The 22138-nt window shown below is 46.4% G+C and overlaps 1 protein-coding gene across 1 annotated transcript in view; it reads right to left on the reverse strand.

The window, feature by feature from the left end:
- The window catches only part of LOC124550803 (basic proline-rich protein-like), a 131354-nt gene that overhangs the window by 52026 nt on the left and 57190 nt on the right, over positions 1-22138 (reverse strand). Inside the window, exon 3 of the mRNA XM_047125529.1 lies at positions 13470-13995. Within this exon, the coding sequence (XP_046981485.1) occupies positions 13470-13995 (526 nt within the window). The remainder of the gene's footprint in view (positions 1-13469; positions 13996-22138) is intronic.

Genomic DNA, 22138 nt, shown 5'->3' on the forward strand with positions numbered 1-22138 from the left:
ATCCACAAGGTCATTTATGTATATTGTGAATAGCAACGGTCCTACGACACTCCCCTGTGGCACACCTGAAATCACTCTTACTTCGGAAGACTTCTCTCCATTGAGAATGACATGCTGCGTTCCGTTATCTAGGAACTCTTCAATCCAATCACACAATTGGTCTGATAGTCCATATGCTCTTGCTTTGTTCATTAAACGAGTGTGGGGAAGTGTATCGAACGCCTTGCGGAAGTCAAGAAACACGGCATCTACCTGGGAACCCGTGTCTACGGTCCTCTGAGTCTCGTGGACGAATAGCGCGAGCTGGGTTTCACACGATCGTCTTTTTCGAAACCCATGCTGATCCCTACAGAGTAGATGCCACAGTGTACTCTCGTTATCCTGAGGGAGGGGGACATTACTGTTTTCGTCCAATGAGCATATTACATTCGACAGAATGTCATCCAGAGGCTCACCGTGAACTACAGTAGCGTGACAGAACATCTAATGTGTGTTATTTATTGATCACTCGCCGAATACCAGCTGCAACCCGAGACTATCGGAGTTCCAGTTGTTGACACCCAATTAACACCAGATAAAGGCTGTGTCAATAAACATTACATATTTGAAATAACCGACAGTTTCAGAAAACCTTCCTGTCTCTATTTACACTACTGTCCAAAGGAATTCCTGGTGTCTGTGATCGTAAACTGAAGACCGCGCAATACTTACTAGCTGCCATGACATCCTCTGAGATCAGCACCACTTTATGTGGTACAGCAGGTCGTATGGTCAGCTACCCACTCCCCCAGCTTATACCAGCGGTCCGTACCTTGGGTATGCTACTTCTCATCTAATTAGGTCTTCAGTTGGCCTCACGAGGCTGAGTGACGTAATGCCAGTCCTACCAACAACTGCAAATCTTGACAATACAGGGAAATTAAACCCAGTCCTCCGTATGGCAGCGAGGCATGCTGACGGTTCAGCTACCGAGGCTGAGCCATTGCCCAGTGGCCAAGCACACTAAGCGTCAAGACGAAAATGCAAATAGAAAGAGTCAGCAATCGTTAAAAATTGTCCACTTCGGTAGCTGAGTTATCAGTGCACGTAACTGCCGTGCAGAAGACCTCGGTTCGATTCTCGGTACTGCCAGGGGCTTTCCCTTGATAGGAGGCTGCCTCGTGAAGCCACTTCAAGATGAGACGGGACTTTGCGGCTCCGAGCTCTAGCAAGTCAACAAAGTTCGGCAGATCACTTTACTGACGCCCATGTCTCTCCATACCGTATCCAAATGACGACGTATGGCAGATGAAGACACAGCGGTCCCTTTTTTTTCAAATCACTGCAAATTACTGTCAAAACTTACCAATAAACTGGAATTATGCTGTCTGTGCAGGAAAAGAGTACATCCTAATTCAGAGGGGAACATAATTTACATCAGATCCATTATGTACAAGTAGTATTATAGTTGTGAGCAGTGTGTGGCCACCAAGTGAAGTTTAGAATGTGGTGCCACAACATACCCCAACTGGCCTCATAAGCAGGCTAGAATCTTCAGTGTCCCTATGCAGGCCAGGCACTGTTCGCCAGTCTTGCTTACAAAGTGACGCTTCGAGGCTTTATAGTCCAAAGACACACGAAACACTCATCGTAGGTCATGAGTGACTACTCCGCAACACGACTGGTGTGTGGTCTCAACTGCAAGACTTACAGCTGCCTCTGAATTCGAAGTTCCCCTGCATCCGTTGTATCAGGCAGTTCGACAGCAGTGGGTCTGTATGGCAGGTGATCGGACAGGACTCTTTATTGTGTGGTTTTTGTCATCAGTCGTTCGGCTCGTTTGCAGCTGCCTTGCACCTCTCACAATCTTAAGCTGATCTTTACATCTCTACTTAACCGCTACATTCAACATTCTCTATAACCTGCCAGTTCCTGAATGCTGTACCAGGTGCCCTCTAACCCGCCCTTCCTCTAGTATGTATCCTCCAGAACCTTCTTTCCTCGACCGCCCTTTTCAGTACTTCGTCATATTGCATTTCATCGATCAACTTAATTTTTAACGTTCATCGGCACAACCACATTTCAGTTTCTGTTTTCTCCTCTCTGGATATCAGAAGATGCTCGTTTCATTTACATTCTATGCTCTGCACCAGACGCACACTTTTGGCGGCGGTTTTATTTGTCTCTTCCAGCCTACCTGTGCTATCTTCCTTTCTTCAGCCTCCCCGTTTAATTTTACTTCCTATATAGGAGAATTCTCTTACACTTCTCCCCCCACCCCGTCGTTTCCTATTTTAATGCTAAGCAAGTCATTGTACGAGTATTGTTCATCATCTTGGTCCATGCTCTGTTTATCACCAAGCCATATTCTGTCCTGCCTGTTCCTTTCAGTAACTTCTCTAAATCCTTTCTACATACGGTATTTTGGAGATATCAAGTGATAACTGAGCTGTGAATGAATAGACAGACTGTTCTCACCACAGATGGATCCGGCTCTAGTTTGTAGAAAAACTCTGGCCGCAAATTCTTCCGGGGGAAAAGTTGAGGCGGCTAGAATCCCAGAGACGTCGCAGAAAGATACCAGTTTAGTGATGCTGGGTCTTTATGGGGAACGCGTCATGTTGCAGTGGTGTAGAGAGCTTTCCGTCTTCTTTCATGGTCGGAAGATTTCTGTAAGGTTAAGATACAAGAAAATTCTATACTGCGACCGAAAGTACAGCTATTAAGATTTGGAGGTGGTCCATAATTTCTCTTCATGGATTATAATGCCCGTTCGCACTGATCTGCCATTGAAGATTAATTTATTGTAGGTGAAGATATCCACACCATGGACTGACTAGTGAGTTTCACGAATACGAATAACTTTTGCCATCGGTCTCCTGACCGGTTTGGCGCAGTATGACACGATTTCCTCTCCCACGTCAAGCACGGAATCTTACGGAGCATTTGTAGGATGCACAAGGGGAAGTCGGAATTGCAGTCCTTCCACCAGCACCTACATAGATTTTTCCGCTCAAGGACAGTATCGATTTCAAATAACCCTCTGAACCACCTAGCAGAAAGCATGCTCCAACGTCGCCAAGCACGTATAACATCTAGGTGTAATCATATCCTCGATTAACTGTTTGTTCCTTGTTTTGATTTTTTTAAATCTTTTGCTTCATAACTTTCTTTTATTTTCAACTTTTGGAAACTGTTTTACAGCAAATAACTTGTGATTACAGTTTACGTTATCCTGTAATCTTTCTACCACCGTGTTCAGGAATTATAATCTCATTTGCTGATTATGGTCAACATTTGAACACTCAGGCATGTGGAGGGGTTTTTTCCTCCTCCTCCTCCTCCTCCTCCTTCTTCTTCTTCTTCTTCTTCTTCTTCTTCGCGTCAAGGAGTAGCCCTTGTCGCCGGCCGGAGTGGCCGTGCGGTTATAGGCGCTACAGTCTGGAACCGCGTGACCGCTACGGTCGCAGGTTCGAATCCTGCCTCGGGCATGGATGTGTGTGATGTCCTTAGGTTTAAGTAGTTCTAAGTTCTAGGGGACTGATGACCACAGATGTTAAGTCCCATAGTGCTCAGAGCCATCTGAACCATTTAGTAGCCCTTGTCACGATCTCAGTCGATCAATATCATGATCTATTACCTTGTGGTTCGTAGTTCAATACTTGTTTTCTTGTTCTTCCTATGGGTATATACTGAAGCCCTTTTACTGTGTTTTCCTCTATTAACTCGTTAAATGAATAAATTACCCACTCACTTCTGATGTTTACATTTCTTATCTGATCCCTCAGACTGCAAACTTTCACACATCTCATACGTTCCATTTCAAAGACCTGCACACGCATTTCGTCTTGCTTTCGTGTTGTCCTCTAGTATGACATGTACATCAAGCCAGGTGCGGCCAATACTTTGCAATTTCTTTTTCTCCACACTTCACAGCCTAGTGTTTTCTGTGTACTCTGCTAGACATTATATTATATTTCGTTAATTTATTCCGTATTTTATTTTCAAGTTGGTAGCAGAGTGACAACCTAGGAAGTTAAAAATTGGAAATTTTTTTCCAGAACATGACAGTTTGGCGGTATTTGGAACGCACTGGATACCTTCCTTCAAAGGCGTAAACCTACCTGCGCTAATATCTACCCTTACGTGAATGTTGACCAGAGTAAATGAAGGCTGGATATCGGAAACACTCGGAACACAGCTGTGTCAAAATACTGCTCAGCTCACTGGTGGCGGAAGCACACTATGCTACGCATCATCCGACCCGTTGCTGTTTCAGACCAAGCAGCATTCACCTGACGTCCAGCATGGTACATGCTGAGTTAGGTACGACAAAAATAATAAGCTTGCGAAATATTGGACCTGAACCATGCATACATCGACCGACACACATCCCCAACTAGCGAACATGCGCAGCGGGCAACCAGTCTGGTATTTAAGCAGACAGATGAGCAGCAATAGAAGCGTGACCAAGCGACGGGATATCAGAACACACTCAGGTAAGGCACGGTTACGAGCACATATAGGTACATAAACATGCAAACTACAGTACCACGAACATGCATTACATCTACAGTGATCGAGCTTTGGAAGAGATACTGCATGCAAACAGCAAGCATTAGTTAAGAACGCTTTTACAAAAAACAATAGCAGAAGGGGAAAGCTACTAGCAAAAGCGAACTGTGACGGTGAGTTGTGAGACGTACACCGCCATCGGTCGTTCTCTGCCACAGTCGGCTCATCGCAGGATGAAAGAAGTGCGAAAAGTAAAGGGACACCTATTTTGGCTTAGGTGCACAACAATTATTTTCGAGAATATGGCGATCAAACTTTCGATTCGACTTCATTAGTCCACTCGCAAAAGCAAGTGAGTTGATAGTGTCGGTTACACCGTCAGCGAGATCGCACCGCTAGTTCCTGCTACTAATAAGGCGAGTACACAGTTCGCTTGTTACATATTTTTTCGAGCTTCAAACAGGAGCGACTAATTTTCAGTCACCTGCGTAGTTATTTCTTGCGTGTTCGAGTGCTTACTAGGCACAACCTTTTATTTCAACCAACAACAGTGTAGTGTACATTAACGCCGTTACTATCGACCTCTCGCTTCCCACGCCCGGGTTCCCGGGTTCGATTCCCGGCGGGGTCAGGGATTTTCTCTGCCTCGTGATGACTGGGTGTTGTGTGATGTCCTTAGATTAGTTAGGTTTAAGTAGTTCTAAGTTCTAGGGGACTGATGACCATAGTTGTTAAGTCCCATAGTGCTCAGAGCCATTTGAACCATATATCGACCCTCGAATCGTACATGCTTTTGTTTGTTTGGTTAGAACAGCTTCAGTGTCGGTTACACCGTCAGTGAGAGCACATTGCTGTGGCCGCCCCGGGTACTGCCTGCACTGAGGTTGACCCCTCACCCGTGGTCGAGTGGGAGATCATTCCAAAGTCTGGCAGGCAGCGAAAACCTTTCCGAGGGGCCGATCGTAGGGCCTCCCCGGTTCGTTTGACGGAAAGGTTTCGGGCGTTATCTGTGGCTGACGACGTCTCTCAGCTGGATGCAGTCGTCCACCCTGTTCCAGAGGAAGCTTCTCGGCCCGCAAGGTCTGGGCATTCACAGAGGGTGTGTTTGCCGGTAGTTGGGAGCTCCAACGTTATGCGCGTAATAGGGTCCCTTAGGAACATGGCTGCCGAGGTGGGCAAGGAAGCCAGTGTGCATTCCGGGGGAGTCATTCCGGACGTGGGAAGGGTGCTTCCGGATGCCATGAAGAGTACAGGGTGCAGCCAACTGCAGGTGGTGGCCCATGTCGGTACCAATGACGTGTGTCGCTTTGGATCGGAGGAGATTCTGTCTGGTTTCGGGCGGCTACCGGAAATGATAAAGACTGCCAGTCTTACTTCCGAGTTTAAGGCGGAGCTCACCATCTGCAGCATCGTCGATAGAAGCGACTGCGGTCCTTTGATGCAGAGCCGAGTGGAGGGTCTGAATCAGAGGCTCAGGCGGTTCCGTGAGCGTGTAGGCTGTAGATTCCTTGACTCGCGCCATCGGGTGGTGGTTTTCCGGGTTCCGCTTAATAGGTCAGGAGTCCACTACACAAAGGAGGCGGCTACACGGGTAGCGGGGGCTGTGTCGAAGGGGCTGGGCGGTTTTTTAGGTTAGAGGGTCTCACGGAATCACAGAAGGGGCGTCCGCCTAAAAGTCGGCAGTTAAAATACAGTAAGGTACTTGTAGAAACGATTGGTATTGTAGTTGTAAATTGTCATAGCTGTGTTGGGAAAGAAGTAGAGCTCCAAGCCCTAATACAAAGCACTGAAGCTCAAATAGTTCTAGGTACAGAGAGCTGGCTAAAGCCGGAAATAAGTTCAGCCGAAATTTTTTCAACCGATCTAACAGTGTTCAGAAAGGAGAGATTAAATACAGTTGGTGGTGGAGTATTTATTGCTGTCAGAGGTAGTTTGCCTTGTAGCAGAAACTAAAGTAGATAGTTCGTGTAAAATAGTATGAGTAGGGGTTATACTTGATAGTCGGACTAAACTATTAATTGGATCGTTTTACCGACCCCCCGACTCAGAAGAAATACTTGCTGAACAATTCCAACAAAACTTGAGTCTCATTTCAAATAGGCACCCCACTCATACAACTACAGTCGGTGGTGACTTCAATATACCCTCGATATGTTGGAAAAATTATACGTTTAAAGCCGGCGGCAGGCATAAAACGTCATCCGAAATTGTACTGAATGCTTTCTCAAAAAATTATTTTCAACAATTAGTTCATGCGCCCACTCGAAGCGTAAATGGTTATGAAAGCACACTTGACCTCTTAGCAGCAAATAATCCTGCACAAATAGTGAGTATTGTGACCAACACAGGGATTGGCGACCCCAAGGCAGTTGCTGCTAGACTGAATACCGTAACACCTACAACCATCAAAAAGAAACGCAATGTATATCTGTTTAAAAAATTTGATAAAAATGCTCTTAACGCCTTTTTAAGAGACAGTCTTCACTTCTTCCGATCTATAAGTAAGTCTAGAAAAGTTGTGGAATGTTTTCAAAGAGATACTATCGACAGCAAATGAGACACATGTACCACATAAATTCATAAGTGGTGGTACTGATCCCGCATGGTACAAAAAACGCGTCAGATCGTTGTTGCAGAAGCAACGAAAAAACATGCCAAATTTAAAAGAAAGCAAAATCCCCAAGATTGGCAAAGTTTTACAGAAGTTCAAAATATAGCGCGTACTTGAATGCGAGAGTCTGTCAATCAATTCTGTCTCGAAACCTGGCACAAAACCCAAAGAGATTCTGGTCATACATACAGCACACCAGTGGCAAGACGCAATCACCAGCTTCACTGCGCGATAACAACGGTGAAGTCACTGATGACCGTGCCACTAAAGTAGACTTATTAAACACGGTTTTCCGGAACTCCTTCACCAAAGAAGACGAGGTAAATATTCCTGAATTCCAATCAAGAACAACTGCCAAGATGAGAAACATAGAAGTAGATATCATAGGTGTACCAATGCAGCTTAAAACACTTAATAAAGGCAAGGCCTCCGGTCCAGATTGTACACCAGTCAGATTCCTCTCAAAGTATGCTGATAATATTTAGCAGTTATATACAACCGCTCGTTCACAGAAAGTTCCGTACCTAAAGACTGGAAAATTGCTCAAGTCACACCAATACCCGATTTGCAGCAGGATTTTGGAACATATACTGTATTCGAACATTATAAGTAACTCGTAGAAAAGATTTATTGACCATAGCACGGATTCAGAAAGCATCGTTCTCTTGGAACACAACTAGCTCTTTATACTCATGAAGTAATGAGTGCTATCGAAAGGGGATGTCAAATAGATTCCATATCTTTAGATTTCCGGAAGGCTTTCGACACGTGCCTACGGAGTACCGCCTCAGTTGTGCGACTGGGTTTGTGATTTCCTGTCAGAAAGGTCACAGTTCGTAATAATAGACGGAAAGTCATCGAGTAAAACAGAAGTAATATCCGGCGTACCCGAAGGAAGTGTTACAGGTTCTCTATTGTTCCTGATCTATATTAACGACATAGGAGACAATCTGGGAAGCCGTCTTAGATTGTTTGCAGATGATGCTGTCATTTACCGTCTTGTAAAGTCATCAGATGATCGAAACGACTTGCTAATTGATTTAGATAAGATATGTGTATGGTGCGAAAAGTGGCACTTGATCCTGAATAAAGAGAAGTGTGAAGTTATTCACATGAGTACTAAAAGAAATCAGCTAAATTTCGATTACGCGATACGTAACACAAATCTGATGGCTGAAAATTCAGCTAAATAGTTAGGGATTGCAATTAAAAAAAACCTAAATTGGAAGGATCACACAGATAATATTGTGGGTAGAGCAAATCAAAGACTGCAATTCATTGGCAGAACACTCAGAAGGTGCAACAGGTCTACTAAAGAGACTGATTACAACAGGCTTGTCCGCCCTATTCTGGAGCATTGCTGTGCGGTGTGGGATCCGCATCAGGTGGGACTGACGGATGACATCGAAAAAGTATAAAGAAGGGCAGCTCGTTCGACTCGTTCGATATTATCGGGAAATAGGGGAGACAGTGTCACAGGCATGATACGTAAATTGGGGTGGCAATCATTAAAACAAAGGGGTTTTTCGTTGCGACGGGCTCTTCTTATGAAACTTTAATCACCAGTTTTCTCCTCTGATTGCGAAAACATTCTGTTGCCACCCACCTACATAGGGAGAAATGATTATCACGATAAAATAAGAGAAATCAGGGCTCACACAGAAAAATTTAAGTGCTCGTTTTTCCCGGCGCCGTTCGAGAGTGGAACAGTAGAGAGACAGCTTAAATGTGGTTCATTGAACCCTCTGCCAGGCACTTCATTGTGAATAGCAGAGTAATCACGTAGATGTGGATGTAGATAACGCAGTAGGTAAGAGCACAATTTCGAAATTTCAACCCCTCCCGCTGTTCAAATCCAACCTAACGTCTTGTTTTTCGTTCATTGTCGCGTAAGTATGTGACATCAATTTTTTTGTGACATTGTGAAATACACTGAAGCGCCAAAGAAAGTGGTATAGGCATGCGTATTCAAATACAAAGGCGTGAAGAGGCAAAATACGGCGCTGAGGTTGGCAACATCATCGATATGGGCTTTTGCTACGGTCGCAGGTTCGAATCCTGCCTCGGGCATGGATGTGTGTGATGTCCTTAGGTTAGTTAGGTTTAAGTAGTTCTAAGTTCTAGGGGACTGGTGACCTCAGATGTTAAGTCCCATAGTGCTCAGAGCCATTTGAACCATTTGATATGGACTTTTGGAGCCGAAGGCCCACTCGTGTACCCTTGATGACTGCACGACACGAAGTTTTACGCTTCGCCTGGGCCCGTCAACACCGACAATGGACTGACGATTGGAAACATGTTGCCTGGTCGGATGAGTCTCGTTTCAAATTGTATACAGCGGATGGACGTGTACGGGTATGGAGACAACCTCATGAATCCGTGGACCCTGCATGTCAGCAGGGGACTCTTCAAGCTGGTGGAGGCTCTGTAATGGTGTGGGGGCATGTGCAGTTGGAGTGACATGGGACCCCTGGTACATCTAGGTACGACCGTGACAGGTGACGCGTACGTAAGCATCCAGTCTGATCACCTGCACCCATTCATGTCCATTGTGCATTCCGACGGACTTGGGCAATTCCAGCAGGACAATGCGATACCGCACACGTCCAGAATTGTTATGGATTGGCTCCAGGAACACTCTTCTTGAGTTTAAACACTTCCGCTGGCCACCAAACTCCCCAGCATGAACATTATTCAGCAAATCTGGGAGGGCTTGTAGTGTCCTATTCAGAAGAGATCTCCAACCCCTCGTGCTCTTATGGCCCCCCGCAAGTCAGCAGCGCATATGGTGGTGGAAATAAACGGTGACATTGCTCTACGAGTGACACACATCCATGGTGCAACCTAAGAACGCGCAGGAACTGCATCTCCACAATCATACAAGCAGGGGGAGGACCACGCAGTAATTTGGAAACGCTTAGAGGCGAACGAGGTCTGAAGAGTTGGTGGAGCTGTAAATAAGGTCTGTAATTTATGTGCTAATGCAACGCGATAGCCGGCAACAGGTGGCCCCTAATCTCTCCTCGTTCAAAATAGGCCGAGCCAAGTTGCTTCGTTGAAAGGCACAAAAGTCGCCGTTAAGTAGCCTGCGCCAAACGATGGCGTTAAGATATTATCTACGGTGAAAGAGGTGGGGGGGGGGGGGGGGGAGCGGAACGGGGAAGGTTTGTCTCAAATCTAGTCGTATACGCCGAATCTATCACAGCTCGGAACCACGAGCACTTAGAAAATAAACTGTGTGGCCAATAATCCTTCTTAGTGTATTATTTGTAGTTTCGCTTTAATCTCACCAAACAGTTGACAAATATCATCATCATCATACCTGGACTTGTTGCTAACGCAGCAGTAATACAATTATGAGTCTCCAAAACAAAATTCTTGGCCGTTGTGTGTCGAAAACAATGCCCATGTTTCAACACAACAAAATTCTCTAAGAATGCCGTGACGGAAAGCAACGCCACTAAAAAAAGTTATTTCATTAACAGATGATGACACCTTTCGTTGATTCGTTAAGGAGACGGTGATATGGTGATTTTATCACCAAGGAGTAACGGTATAACACAGAATGAATATTACTTACAGGGACGAACTTCAGTATTTGATTCCTGACAGCAAAAGAAATTTTAAAAAGGTTGATATCAATATACGCCCAGAACGGAGAGTGACCCTGCGTAAAAAAGGAAAATATAACATGGTGCTAATTTATAATTAATAAACTGATATTTGCCACCGTCGATGGCACTGAAGGTTAGATTCCACACAATACAGACGGTCTCCATTCCTTCCAAATTAAGTGAGAAGGTCAGGTGTGGCTTGGATTCAAAAGAACAGTGTTCAACTGAGACATTTACGCCGAATAAATTAATAAGATATGGACTGATCCCCCATGATAAACAAAACAGATCAGAACACTGTTGCAAAATCAACGACAAAAGCACACCACATTTTTTTAAAAAAGACGCAGTATCTCCAAGATAAGCGACGTTTTACCGAACTCGAAACGTAGTGCGGATTTCCACATGCTTTTCATACCTTCCACAACAAAACTCTATCTGGAAATCTGACAGAAAAGTAAAATACACCAGCGGCAAAACGCAGTCAATACCATTATTGCAGAATTAAGGCTGTGAGGACGGGCCGTGAGTCGTGCTTCGGCCGCTCAGATGGTAGAACACTTGCCCGCGAAAGGCAAAGGTCCCGAGTTCGAGTCTCGGTCCGGCACACAGTTTTAATCTGCCAGGAAGTTTCAAGTTTTAAGAATATTGTGCAATAGTGTTCACCAAAAAAGATCCGATCTGTGGCAGACAGGAAACTGGCTCTTCTACGACGACAACACACATGCACATGCACATACAGCCATCTCTGTTGGACAGTTTTTGGCATGGTTCCGCTGCTCCACGCACCTTACTCTCCTGACCTGGCTCCACGCATGAAAGGGCACAGATTTGACAACATTGAAAAGTGAAGAAAAAACCGAGGGAGGAGCTGTCAGCCATTTCTAAAGATGGCTGCAAAAAAATTTTCGAACTATGGAAACACAAGTGGGACAACTGTATTCGTTGTAATGCAGAGAATTTTGAAGGGGATGAGGTTGTTTTGTAAACAATTTGAAAATACATAGCTTTTAAATACAATTCCGGTTTTTCTTGGGTACCCCTTGTAAATACTTCGGAGATGCAAATTTCGGTCTCGACCAGAACCTCCCCTTGGACGGTTACTGAAAGCATGGAGTCTAAAATCGTATCGTATGGGATTAACACGGCCGTAATCCAATCTACAGTACTGGCCATTAAAATTGCTACACCACGAAGATGACGTGCTACAGACGCGAAACTTAACCGACAGGAAGAAGATGCTGTGATATGCAAATGATTAGCTTTTCAGAGCATTCACACAAGGTTGGCGCCGGTGGCGACACCTACAACGGGCTGACATATAGAACGTTTCCAACCGATTTCTCATACACAAATAGCAGTTGACCGGCGTTGCCTGGTGAAACGTTGTTCTGATGCCTCGTGTAAGGAGGAGAAATGCGTACCATCACGTTTCCGTCTTTGATAAAGGTCGGATTGTAGCCTACCGCGATAGCGGTTTATCGTATCGCGACATTGCTGCTCGCGTTGGTCGAGATCCAATGACTGTCAGCAGAATATCGAATCGGTGGGTTCAGGAGGGTAATACGGAACGCCGTGCTGGATCCCAACGGCCTCGTGTTACTAGCAGTCGAGATGACAGGCATCTTATCCGCATGGCTGTAACTGATCGTGCAGCCACGTCCCGATCCCCGAGTCAACAGATGGAGAAATTTGCAAGACAACAACCATCTGCACGAACAGTTCGACGACGTTTGCAGCAGCATGGACTATCAGCTATGAGACCGTGGCTGCGGTTACCGTTGACGGTGTATCAAAGACATGAGCGCCTGCGATGTTGTAATCAACGACGAACCTAGGTGCACGAATGGCAAAACGTCAATTTTTCGGATGAATCCTGGTTCTGTTTACAGCATCATGATGGTCGCATCCGTGTTTGGCGACATCGCGGTGAACGTACATTGGAAGCACATATTCGTCATTGCCATACTGGTGTATCACCCGGCGTGATGGTATGGGGTGCCATTGGTTGTAAGTCTCTGTCACCTGTTGTCCGCTCTGAAGGCACTTTGAACAGTGGACGTTACATTTCAGATGTGTTACGACCCGTGGCTCTACCCTTCATTCGATCCCTGCGAAACCCTACATTTCAGCAGGATAATGCACGACCCCATGTTGCAGGTCATGTACGGGCCTTTCTGGATACAGAAAATGTTCGACTGCTGCCCTGGCCAGCACATTCTCCAGATCTCTCACCAATTGAAAACGTCTGGTCAATGGTGGCAGAGCAACTGGCTCGTCACAATACGCCAGTCACTACTCTTGATGAACTGTGGTATCGTGTTGAAGCTGCATGGGCAGCTGTACCTGTACACGCCATCCAAGCTCTCTTTGACTCAATGCCCAGGCGCATCAAGACCTTTATTACGGCCAGAGGTGGTTGATCTGGGTACTGATTTCTCAGGATCTATTCACCAAAATTGTGTGAAAACGTAATCACATGTTAGTTCTGGTATAATATATTTTTCCAATGAATACCCGTTTATCATCTGCTTTTCTTCCTGGTGTAGCAATTTTAATGGGTAGTAATATATGTCACGTAGGACTCGTCCTGACGCTGGATTGTCTTTGTGACAGACGAGCTACCTGTCATTTGTCGTAGGCTCTGCGTCCCGCAGGTTAGGGTCCACGTCAGTGCTACAGGTGAAAGAAAGAGCAAGCAGAGAGGAAGCCGCCAGCATGCTGTGGAGCGGAATGTGGTGGTGACTTACCTATGTAGGGCAGGCTGCGGGTGGGGGAGTGCGTGTAGCAGACCGGGGGCGGCGGGGGCGGGCCTCCCGGCGGCTGCGCGTACCCGTAGTAGGCGGCCGGGGGCGGCGGCGGGGGCGGGTACGCGTCCACGACCGCGGCGGGGGGCGGCGGCGCGGGCCCGGAGGCGGACGAGCCGGTGCTGCCCGCGTACGCGTCGTGCACGGGGGCGTACGAGCTGCCCCCGGAGGGCGCGCCCGAGCCGCCGGAGGCGGACGACGACGAGCCCAGCGGCACCACCTGGCCCGCCGCCGTGCTGCCGGAGGCGGACGCGGACGCGCCCGACGAGCTGCCGGAGGCCGGCTGGTCGTAGGCGGGGGCGGGCGCGGGGGCGGGCGCCGACAGGTAGCCGCGGTGGTAGCGCTGCGCGGCGGCGGCGGCTGCGGCGGCGGCGGCCACCGGAGGCGGCACGGCCACCGGGGGCGGCGGCGGCGTCGAGTAGGCGGAGCTCTTGTGGTGGAAGTAGGGCGGCGCCGGGTAGCACAGCTCCTGCGGACAACACAGATCTCTGCACCCCTCGGCTCCCTGCAAGGTGGGCGTCACGGAGATAGGCACCGCAACGTCGACTCACAGTCCTACGGCATTGCTAGTTAGCGATAATTTCAAATTATCTAAATTGAAAGACCACGGCAGAGGGAAAGTGAAGGGGAGACACTGGCGGTATCAGCTGCATCGGGAGTTTATGCAGAATTAGCGGCGACGAGGGAAGATGTGTGTCGGACCGGGTCTCGAACGCGGGACCTCCAGCTTACTAGGTAGTTGCGTTAACCACTGCCCCACCCGGACACAGCGTTTACGGCAAATGCGCCGAGTGTCTCGGCAGCCTTCCTTGCCCCTGGCTGACCCGTACTCTCACCTTCCCCCCCACCTATCGGAAGTTCCTGTCTAACTTTTGCATGCCCGCTAAGGTTTAAAGCGCTGCTGGAGGCCGAACAATCTGCATACACACTGAAGCTTGTGAATTAATTGTCCATCGAGGCGAATCCGTTATATGAATGCTTAGTGTATATTCTTTCGGACATTTCCGACAGAACAAACACCACACATTGTTGTTATTTCAAATGTTTGCAAAAATTCCGAAAAAAATGTTAAATATCTCTACATTAGTCTAGAATATGTTGAAGAACTTTCGAAAAGAAAATTCTTGCCAATTACTAAGAAAAAAATAAAAAGTAACCTTTCAAGAAATTTTGAACAAAAATATTTTTTTTTCTTCGAGTTGTGGGAAAAGCAGAACCAGTGACATACCTGGATTGAAAATAATGTGTGAACATTCTCAAATCAATTGAAGACATAAAGTGTGAAAATGATTCCGTGATCACATTTTTGGCACTTTATTTTACAGCTCCGTCTTGATCACAAAAATTTAGGTACCTTTCACTATGACCGGTTTCGGCTACTGCCATCTTCAAATGGCTCTGAGCACTATGGGACTTAACATCTATGGTCATCAGTCCCCTAGAACTTAGAACTACTTAAACCTAACTAACCTAAGGACAGCACACAACACCCAGCCATCACGAGGCAGAGAAAATCCCTGACCCCGCCGGGAATCGAACCCGGGAACCCGGGCGTGGGAAGCGAGGACGCTACCGCACGACCACGAGATGCGGGCTACTGCCATCTTCAGATCACAAAATATTCTGATGTAGTATCAACGTCAAACTAAACATGTAGGTACATAGTAAGTGCTCCTACTATGTACCTACATGTTTAGTTTGACGTTGATACTACATCAGAATATTTTGTGATCTGAAGATGGCTGTAGCTGAAACCGGTCATAGTGAAATGTAAAAAGAAAATGTGATCAAGACGGACCTTTAAAATAATTAAAAAAAAAACATTCTCCAAGCTTATAGATCGATGTGACACATATTTTATTGTGAAAACATAAAACTACTCCGAGGTAAAAAATAAAATACCGTCCGGGTAACGAAAAATGTCGTCGCTAATGAAGTTGCGTTCCGTTGGATCTTGTAAAAACATCCGACAAGAAATGTGTTAAGAAACCCAGATACTTGGTGCGGCATTATTGTACCGTGCCATCTACGGACGCATTTTATTTACGTCACACTACGAGCGCGATAGCCGGCCGCAGTGGTCTAGCGGTTCTAGGCGCTCAGTCCGGAACCGCGCGACTGCTACGGTCGCAGGTTCGAATTCTGCCTCGGGCATGGATGTGTGTGATGTCCTTAGGTTAGTTCGGTTTAAGTAGTTCTAAGTTCTAGGGGACTGATGACCACAGATGTTAAGTCCCATAGTGCTCAGAGCCATTTGAGCCATTTTTTGAACTACGAGCGCGCCAGGGCGCGAGAACTTGTACGCCGCCGCCAGGGCTTTAGTTCGGAGGGCTTGCACTTATACGATCGAGAATGTTTTCTACCGCCAGAAAATTTATCTGTAGTTCTTACTGACCCTATGTCACTGCAATCACCAGCCATATCGCCGGTATACGCTGCGTAACAGGAACTGTAGGTGCTTTGAGGCCGATATTTCCGTTGAAGTCGAGCAAAATACATTTTTGTCTGTGGTTTTGTGAAAGCCAAGTTGTATCGAAGTGTAGTACGAGAATATTGTCCTCAGCACGCAGTAAGCACACTTTACACCAAACTTTGTTCTTCCTGCTGCCGTGTTTCTACATTCCATTAAAATTATTTGTACATCATTATAATTTCTGAATCAAAAACGAAGACCTGAGGTCTCTGAGTCAGCATAATTATTTTTTTTTTCACGGAGATCACTCTGCATTTTTCTAGCCGTCGCATACTCTCCTATCTCACAGTATCAAAGTATAGTTCTACCCACTAGCTTTTTGTCGAAATTGTGAAATTCCGTTTTCATTTATATCCCCTTCTTGGAGAATCAAAACACGTGTTCTCATTTAGAAATTCTACCGATGTTACTCACTGCTGATACGGAATTCGGAAATAGAATGTTTTGTTGTCATTCTACGAACTTGCGTAAAACTTGTTATTCTCGGCATCTTCACTGTTGGCAAGATGAACAAGCTTCGGTACGATCGACACTACAATTTTACACTCATGCTCACAAATTAAGGATAATGCTGATACATGGTGAAACAACGCTCTGGTGGGCGGTTTGCGGGATAAAATCACCTCGGGGTATGACCATGCGGTGCATCTGACCTGTGATCGTCGCACGGTGGCGCTGGCAGCAGTCCACATACGGAGAGGTGTGTTTGTGCATGTCAGAGTACGTTGCAACGAGTAAGTGTGCAGACTTTTCAGACGTGCTAATGGTGACTGTGTGTTGAAAATGGCTCAAAGAACATATATTGATGACGTTATGAGAGGTAGAATACTAGGGCGACTGGAGGCTGGTCAAACACAGCAGGTCGTAGCACGGGCCCTCCGTGTGCCACAAAGTGTGATCTCAAGATTATGGCGACGATTCTAGCACACAGGAAACGTGTCCACACTGTACAACACCACAAGAAGACCGATATCTCACCATCAGTGCCCGCAACGGCCACGGAGTACTGCAGGTAGCCTCGCTCGGGACCTTACCGCAGCCACTGGAACAGTTGTCTCCAGACACACAGCCTACAGACGACTGCACAGACATGGTTTATTCGCCCGGAGACCTGCAAGGTGCATTCCACTGACCCCTGGTCACAGGAAAGCCCGTAAAGCCTGGTGTCAAGAACACAGTACATGGACATTGGAACAGTGGTCCCAGGTTAGTTTCACGGACGAGTCCAGGTATGGTCTGAACAGTGATTCTCCCTGGATTTTCATCTGGCGTGCACCAGAAATCAGATACCAACCCCAGAATGTCCTTGAAAGGGACCTGTATGGAGGTCGTGGTATGATGGTGTGGGGTGGGACTATGATTGGTGCACGTACGCCCCTGCATGTCTTTGACAGGGGAACTGTAACAGATCAGGTGTATCGGGACGTCATTTTGCACCAACATGTCCACCTTTTCAGGGGTGCAGTGGGTCTCACCTTCCTCCTGATGGATGATAACGTACGGCCCCACCGAGCTGCCATCGTGGAGGAACACCTTGAAACAGAAGACATCAGACGAATGGAGTAGTCTGCCTGTTCTCCAGACCTAAACCCCATCGAGCACGTCTGGGATGCTCTCGGTCGACGTATCGCTGCACGTCTTCAAACCCCTACGACACTTCACGAGCTCCGACAGCCACTGGTGCAAGGATGGGAGGCTATACCCCAGCAGCTACTAGACCACCTGATGGGGAGTATGCCAACCCGTTGTGCGGCCTGTGTACGTGTGCATGGTGATCATATCCCATATTGATGTCGGGGTACATGCGCAGGAAACAGTGGCATTTTGTAGCACATGTGTTTCGAGGCGGTTTTCTCAACTTACCACCAATACCGTGGACTTACAAATCTGTGTCGTGTGTGTTCCCTATGTGCCTATGCTATTAGTGCCAGTTTTGTGTAGTACCACGTTATGTGGCACCCCATTCTGCAATTATCCTTAATTTATGAGGATGAGTGTAGATTCTCTTCGAACTTCTTTCCGCCCTTTACGAACACCGACTGGCTCTTGCTCCTGCATTTCGCTCGCTACCAAACACACGCCAGTGCACTGTTCAACGGAAGACTGTAACTACACGTGAACTCACGATATCGCACGGAAACACACACATGACTCTGACCTAACGCACTGGTAATAGCGTACATGCGGAAAGAAAAGTATGTGGGGAGCGAATCACAGCGCTTAGCGCCGGCGGTCCGGAGGGAGCAGGTGTGACCTTGAGGTCTCTACTCGTAATTTGGTGACGGCCACTCCAATGTTATAGTTATAGGCACGACAACTATCTGGAAGGAGTATATACACAAGGGCGATGTACTTGAGGACAATATTATAGAGATGGAAGAGGATGTAGATGAAGATGAAATGGGAGATACGATACCGCATGAAGAGTTTGACAGAGCACTGAAAGACCTGAGTCGAAACAAGACCCCGGGAGTAGACAACATTCCATTAGAACTACTGACGGCCTTGGGAGAGCCAGTCCTGACAAAACTCTACCATCTGGTGAGCAAGATGTATGAGACAGGCGAAATACCCTCAGACTTCAAGAGGAATATAATAATTCCAATTCCAAAGAAATCAGGTGTTGACAGATGTGGAAATTACCGAACTATCAGTTTAATAAGTCACAGCTGCAAAATACTAACACGAATTCTTTACAGACGAATGGAAAAACTGGTAGAAGCCGACCTCGGGGAAGATCAGTTTGGATTCCGTAGAAATGTTGGAACACGTGAGGCAATACTGACCTTACGACTTATCTTAGAAGAAAGATTAAGGTAAGGCAAACATACGTTTCTAGCATCTGTAGACTTAGAGAAAGCTTTTGACAATGTTGACTGGAATACTCTCTTTCAAATTCTAAAGGTGGCAGGGAGCGAAAGGCTATTTACAATTTGTACAGAAACCAGATGGCAGTTATAAGAGTCGAGGGGCATGAAAAGGAAGCAGTAGTTGGGAAGGGAGTGAGACAGGGTTGTAGCCTCCCCCGATGTTATTCAATCTGTATATTGAGCAAGCAGTAACGGAAACAAAAGAAAAATTTGGTGTAGGTATTAAAATCCATGGAGAAGAAATAAAAACTTTGAGGTTTGCCGATGACATTGTAATTCTGTCAGAGACAGCAAGGACTTGGAAGAGCACTTGAACGGAATGGACAGTGTCTTGAAAGGAGGGTATAAGATGAAGATCAACAAAAGCAAAACGAGGATAATGGAATGTAGTCGAATTAAGTCGGGTGATGCTGAGGGAATTAGATTAGGAAATGAGACACTTAAAGTAGTAAAGGAGTTTTGCTATTTGGGGAGCAAAATAACCGATGACGGTCGAAGTAGAGAGGATATAAAATGTAGACTGGCAATGGCAAGGAAAGCGTTTCTGAAGAAGAAACATCTGTTAACACAGAGTATAGATTTAAGTGTCAGGAACTCGTTTCTGATAGTATTTGTATGGAGTGTAGCCATGTACGAAAGTGAAACGTGGACGCCCGCATCTCGTGGTCGTGCGGTAGCGTTCTCGCTTCCCACGCCCGGGTTCCCGGGTTCGATTCCCGGCGGGGTCAGGGATTTTCTCTGCCTCGTGATGGCTGGGTGTTGTGTGCTGTCCTTAGGTTAGTTAGGTTCAATTAGTTCTAAGTTCTAGGCGACTGATGACCTCAGCAGTTGAGTCGCATAGTGCTCAGAGCCATTTGAACCATTTTTGAAACGTGGACGATAAATAGTTTAGACAAGAAGAGAATAAAAGCTTTCGAAATGTGGTGCTAGAGAAGAATGCTGAAAATTAGATGGGTAGAGCAGATAACTAATGAGGAGGTATTGAATACAATTGGGGAGAAGAGGAGTTTGTGGCACAACTTGACTAGTAGAAGGGACCGGTTGGTAGGACATGTTCTGAGGCATCAAGGGATCACCAATTTAGTACTCGAGGGTAGCGTGGAGGGTAAAAATGTTAGAGGGAGACCAAGAGATGAATACACTAAGCATATTCAGAAGGATGTAGGTTGCAGTAGGTACTGGGAGATGAAGACGCGCCGGCCGGAGTGGCCGCGCGGTTCTAGGCGCTACAGTCTGGAACCGCGCGTCAGCTCCGGTCACTGGTTCGAATCCTGCCTCGGGCATGGATGCGTGTGATGTCGTTAGGTTAGTTAGGTTTAAGTAGTTCTAAGTTCTATCGGACTGATGACGTCAGAAGCTGAGTCCCATAGTGCTCAGAGCCATTTGAACCATTTGATGAATAAGCTTGCACAGGATAGAGTAGCATGGAGAGCTGCATCAAACCAGTCTCAGGACTGAAGACCACAACAACAACAGCTATCTGGCCGTACTGCTCCCTGCAGCTATACGCCAGTGGCAGCTGTACTAACAGTGACGAGTCCCTATATGATTACGTCCGCCGCGCAAAAGCGTCCTCCGATTTCAAGTTACGGATGTGGCAACCGTCCGAGGAAGAATAGGCAGACAATTTGCGTCTCTCAGTCTGCGATAAAGGTCAATACCTCGCTGCGTTGCAACCGGTAACTACGAGGACCTCTCGGTTTCAAAAATTTCGAGCGAACAGGAAGCTGGTAACTACCTTAGAACAAATGTGTACCAACCATGGTTCAACTCCTTCCCACTTAACGTCGCATAGGAATCGAGAATAAACCTTTATGTATCAGAAAGAACAAGAAAGGTATATCAACCACCTGCTGTTTTCCTGCAGTTTCTTCAAAGCACAGAACAGCTTATTGCAGATCTTTGTTGAACTGTAGAAGCCTCTTCCAACAACGGTTCATGATATCATGACGATCCTCAAACATACAAACTTGTTTGTTTTTTTTTCTAAGCAACTGTATCGTCTATATAAGAAATTCTTTGTTCTGTCTGTGGTTGCATGAACACTCTAATCTAGTGGTGACTGCTTCCAAATCAGCGTAGAGTTATTTTTATTTACCGTTCTGTCTCCAGGAACTTAGCCGTGCATCTTGTACCTATGTGAACATTGTGACACAATTTAAAATCTTTTTCCGACTTTTTATGTCGTGGCTAGCTGACAAACTCGGCATTTTGCCGATTTTCTATCGGAAAATGAAACAAAAAATGAACCGAGTTTGCAGTGCAATATCGAAAAATATTCGTTCCCATGTATTCGTGAAAATACTTTTGAAATTAATAAAACAGTCGTATAAAAAATATGCATAATGTACAAACGTACAAGCGTAGAATTTGTGAGCTTCTGCTAGCTCGGCAGAGCTGCTACGCCTGTCTACAACGCGATTTTGTAATCGTCTTTACGGGAATGTCTCTTCATAGCTCTACAGATGGCTTTTGTTATCGCCTACGGCCATTTGCGCTTCACAGTTGAAAGCTGTTTTCCCTAAGTTGACTCGACTGTAAAGTAGTAGTGTGTTAAAACTTCATGTATGATGCGGCATTTTCCCATGTATCTCAGTGTTTACGACATCATATCTACTGAACAATGCATCGTAGAATGATGCATTTGTGTACTTAGATTCAGCAGCATATGTGGACACTGCCTGCGAAATATGTAGAGTTAGCAGCACAGAACTAATGAATTTAAACGTCATCCACGGTGCAACAGTTTCTCACGCATCTAATCGTTTGTGACGTAGTACCTCTTGAACCATGGTAGGTAGATGGACCTTACCCAGACAGCGATTGTTGCTTGACAGTAAGAGATATGTGTACCAAGGGTGGTTGCAATTGGCCGAGTGGTTTCGGAGGAGGCGTCGAACATAGATGCATACATACATACATACATACATACATGACACACCCATCCACCCACCCACCCACACACACACATTTTTATAATTTGTATAAATTTCTCTATACAACATATTTTTTCCCGGCTCCCCCCCCCCCCCCCCTCCCGCCCCTTCCACAGCTTCCGCCGTGCACACCACCTCAGCCGCCTGCGTCTTGTTATCCCATGTGAACGTGTGCGAAAGTTTCCGAAATATTTGCGTGGGTACCAGCCCGGTATTCGTCTAGTGGTATGTGGGAGATAGCCCCGCCGGGAGCATTCGATCCGGGACCGGCGCGTCTCCCCGTATCTCGAATGCGGTGTGCTAACGCGTGCGGCTATCCTGCGGGTCTCTGAT

Source organism: Schistocerca americana, chromosome 9 (assembly GCF_021461395.2).
Source record: "Schistocerca americana isolate TAMUIC-IGC-003095 chromosome 9, iqSchAmer2.1, whole genome shotgun sequence".
NCBI lineage: Eukaryota > Metazoa > Arthropoda > Insecta > Orthoptera > Acrididae > Schistocerca > Schistocerca americana.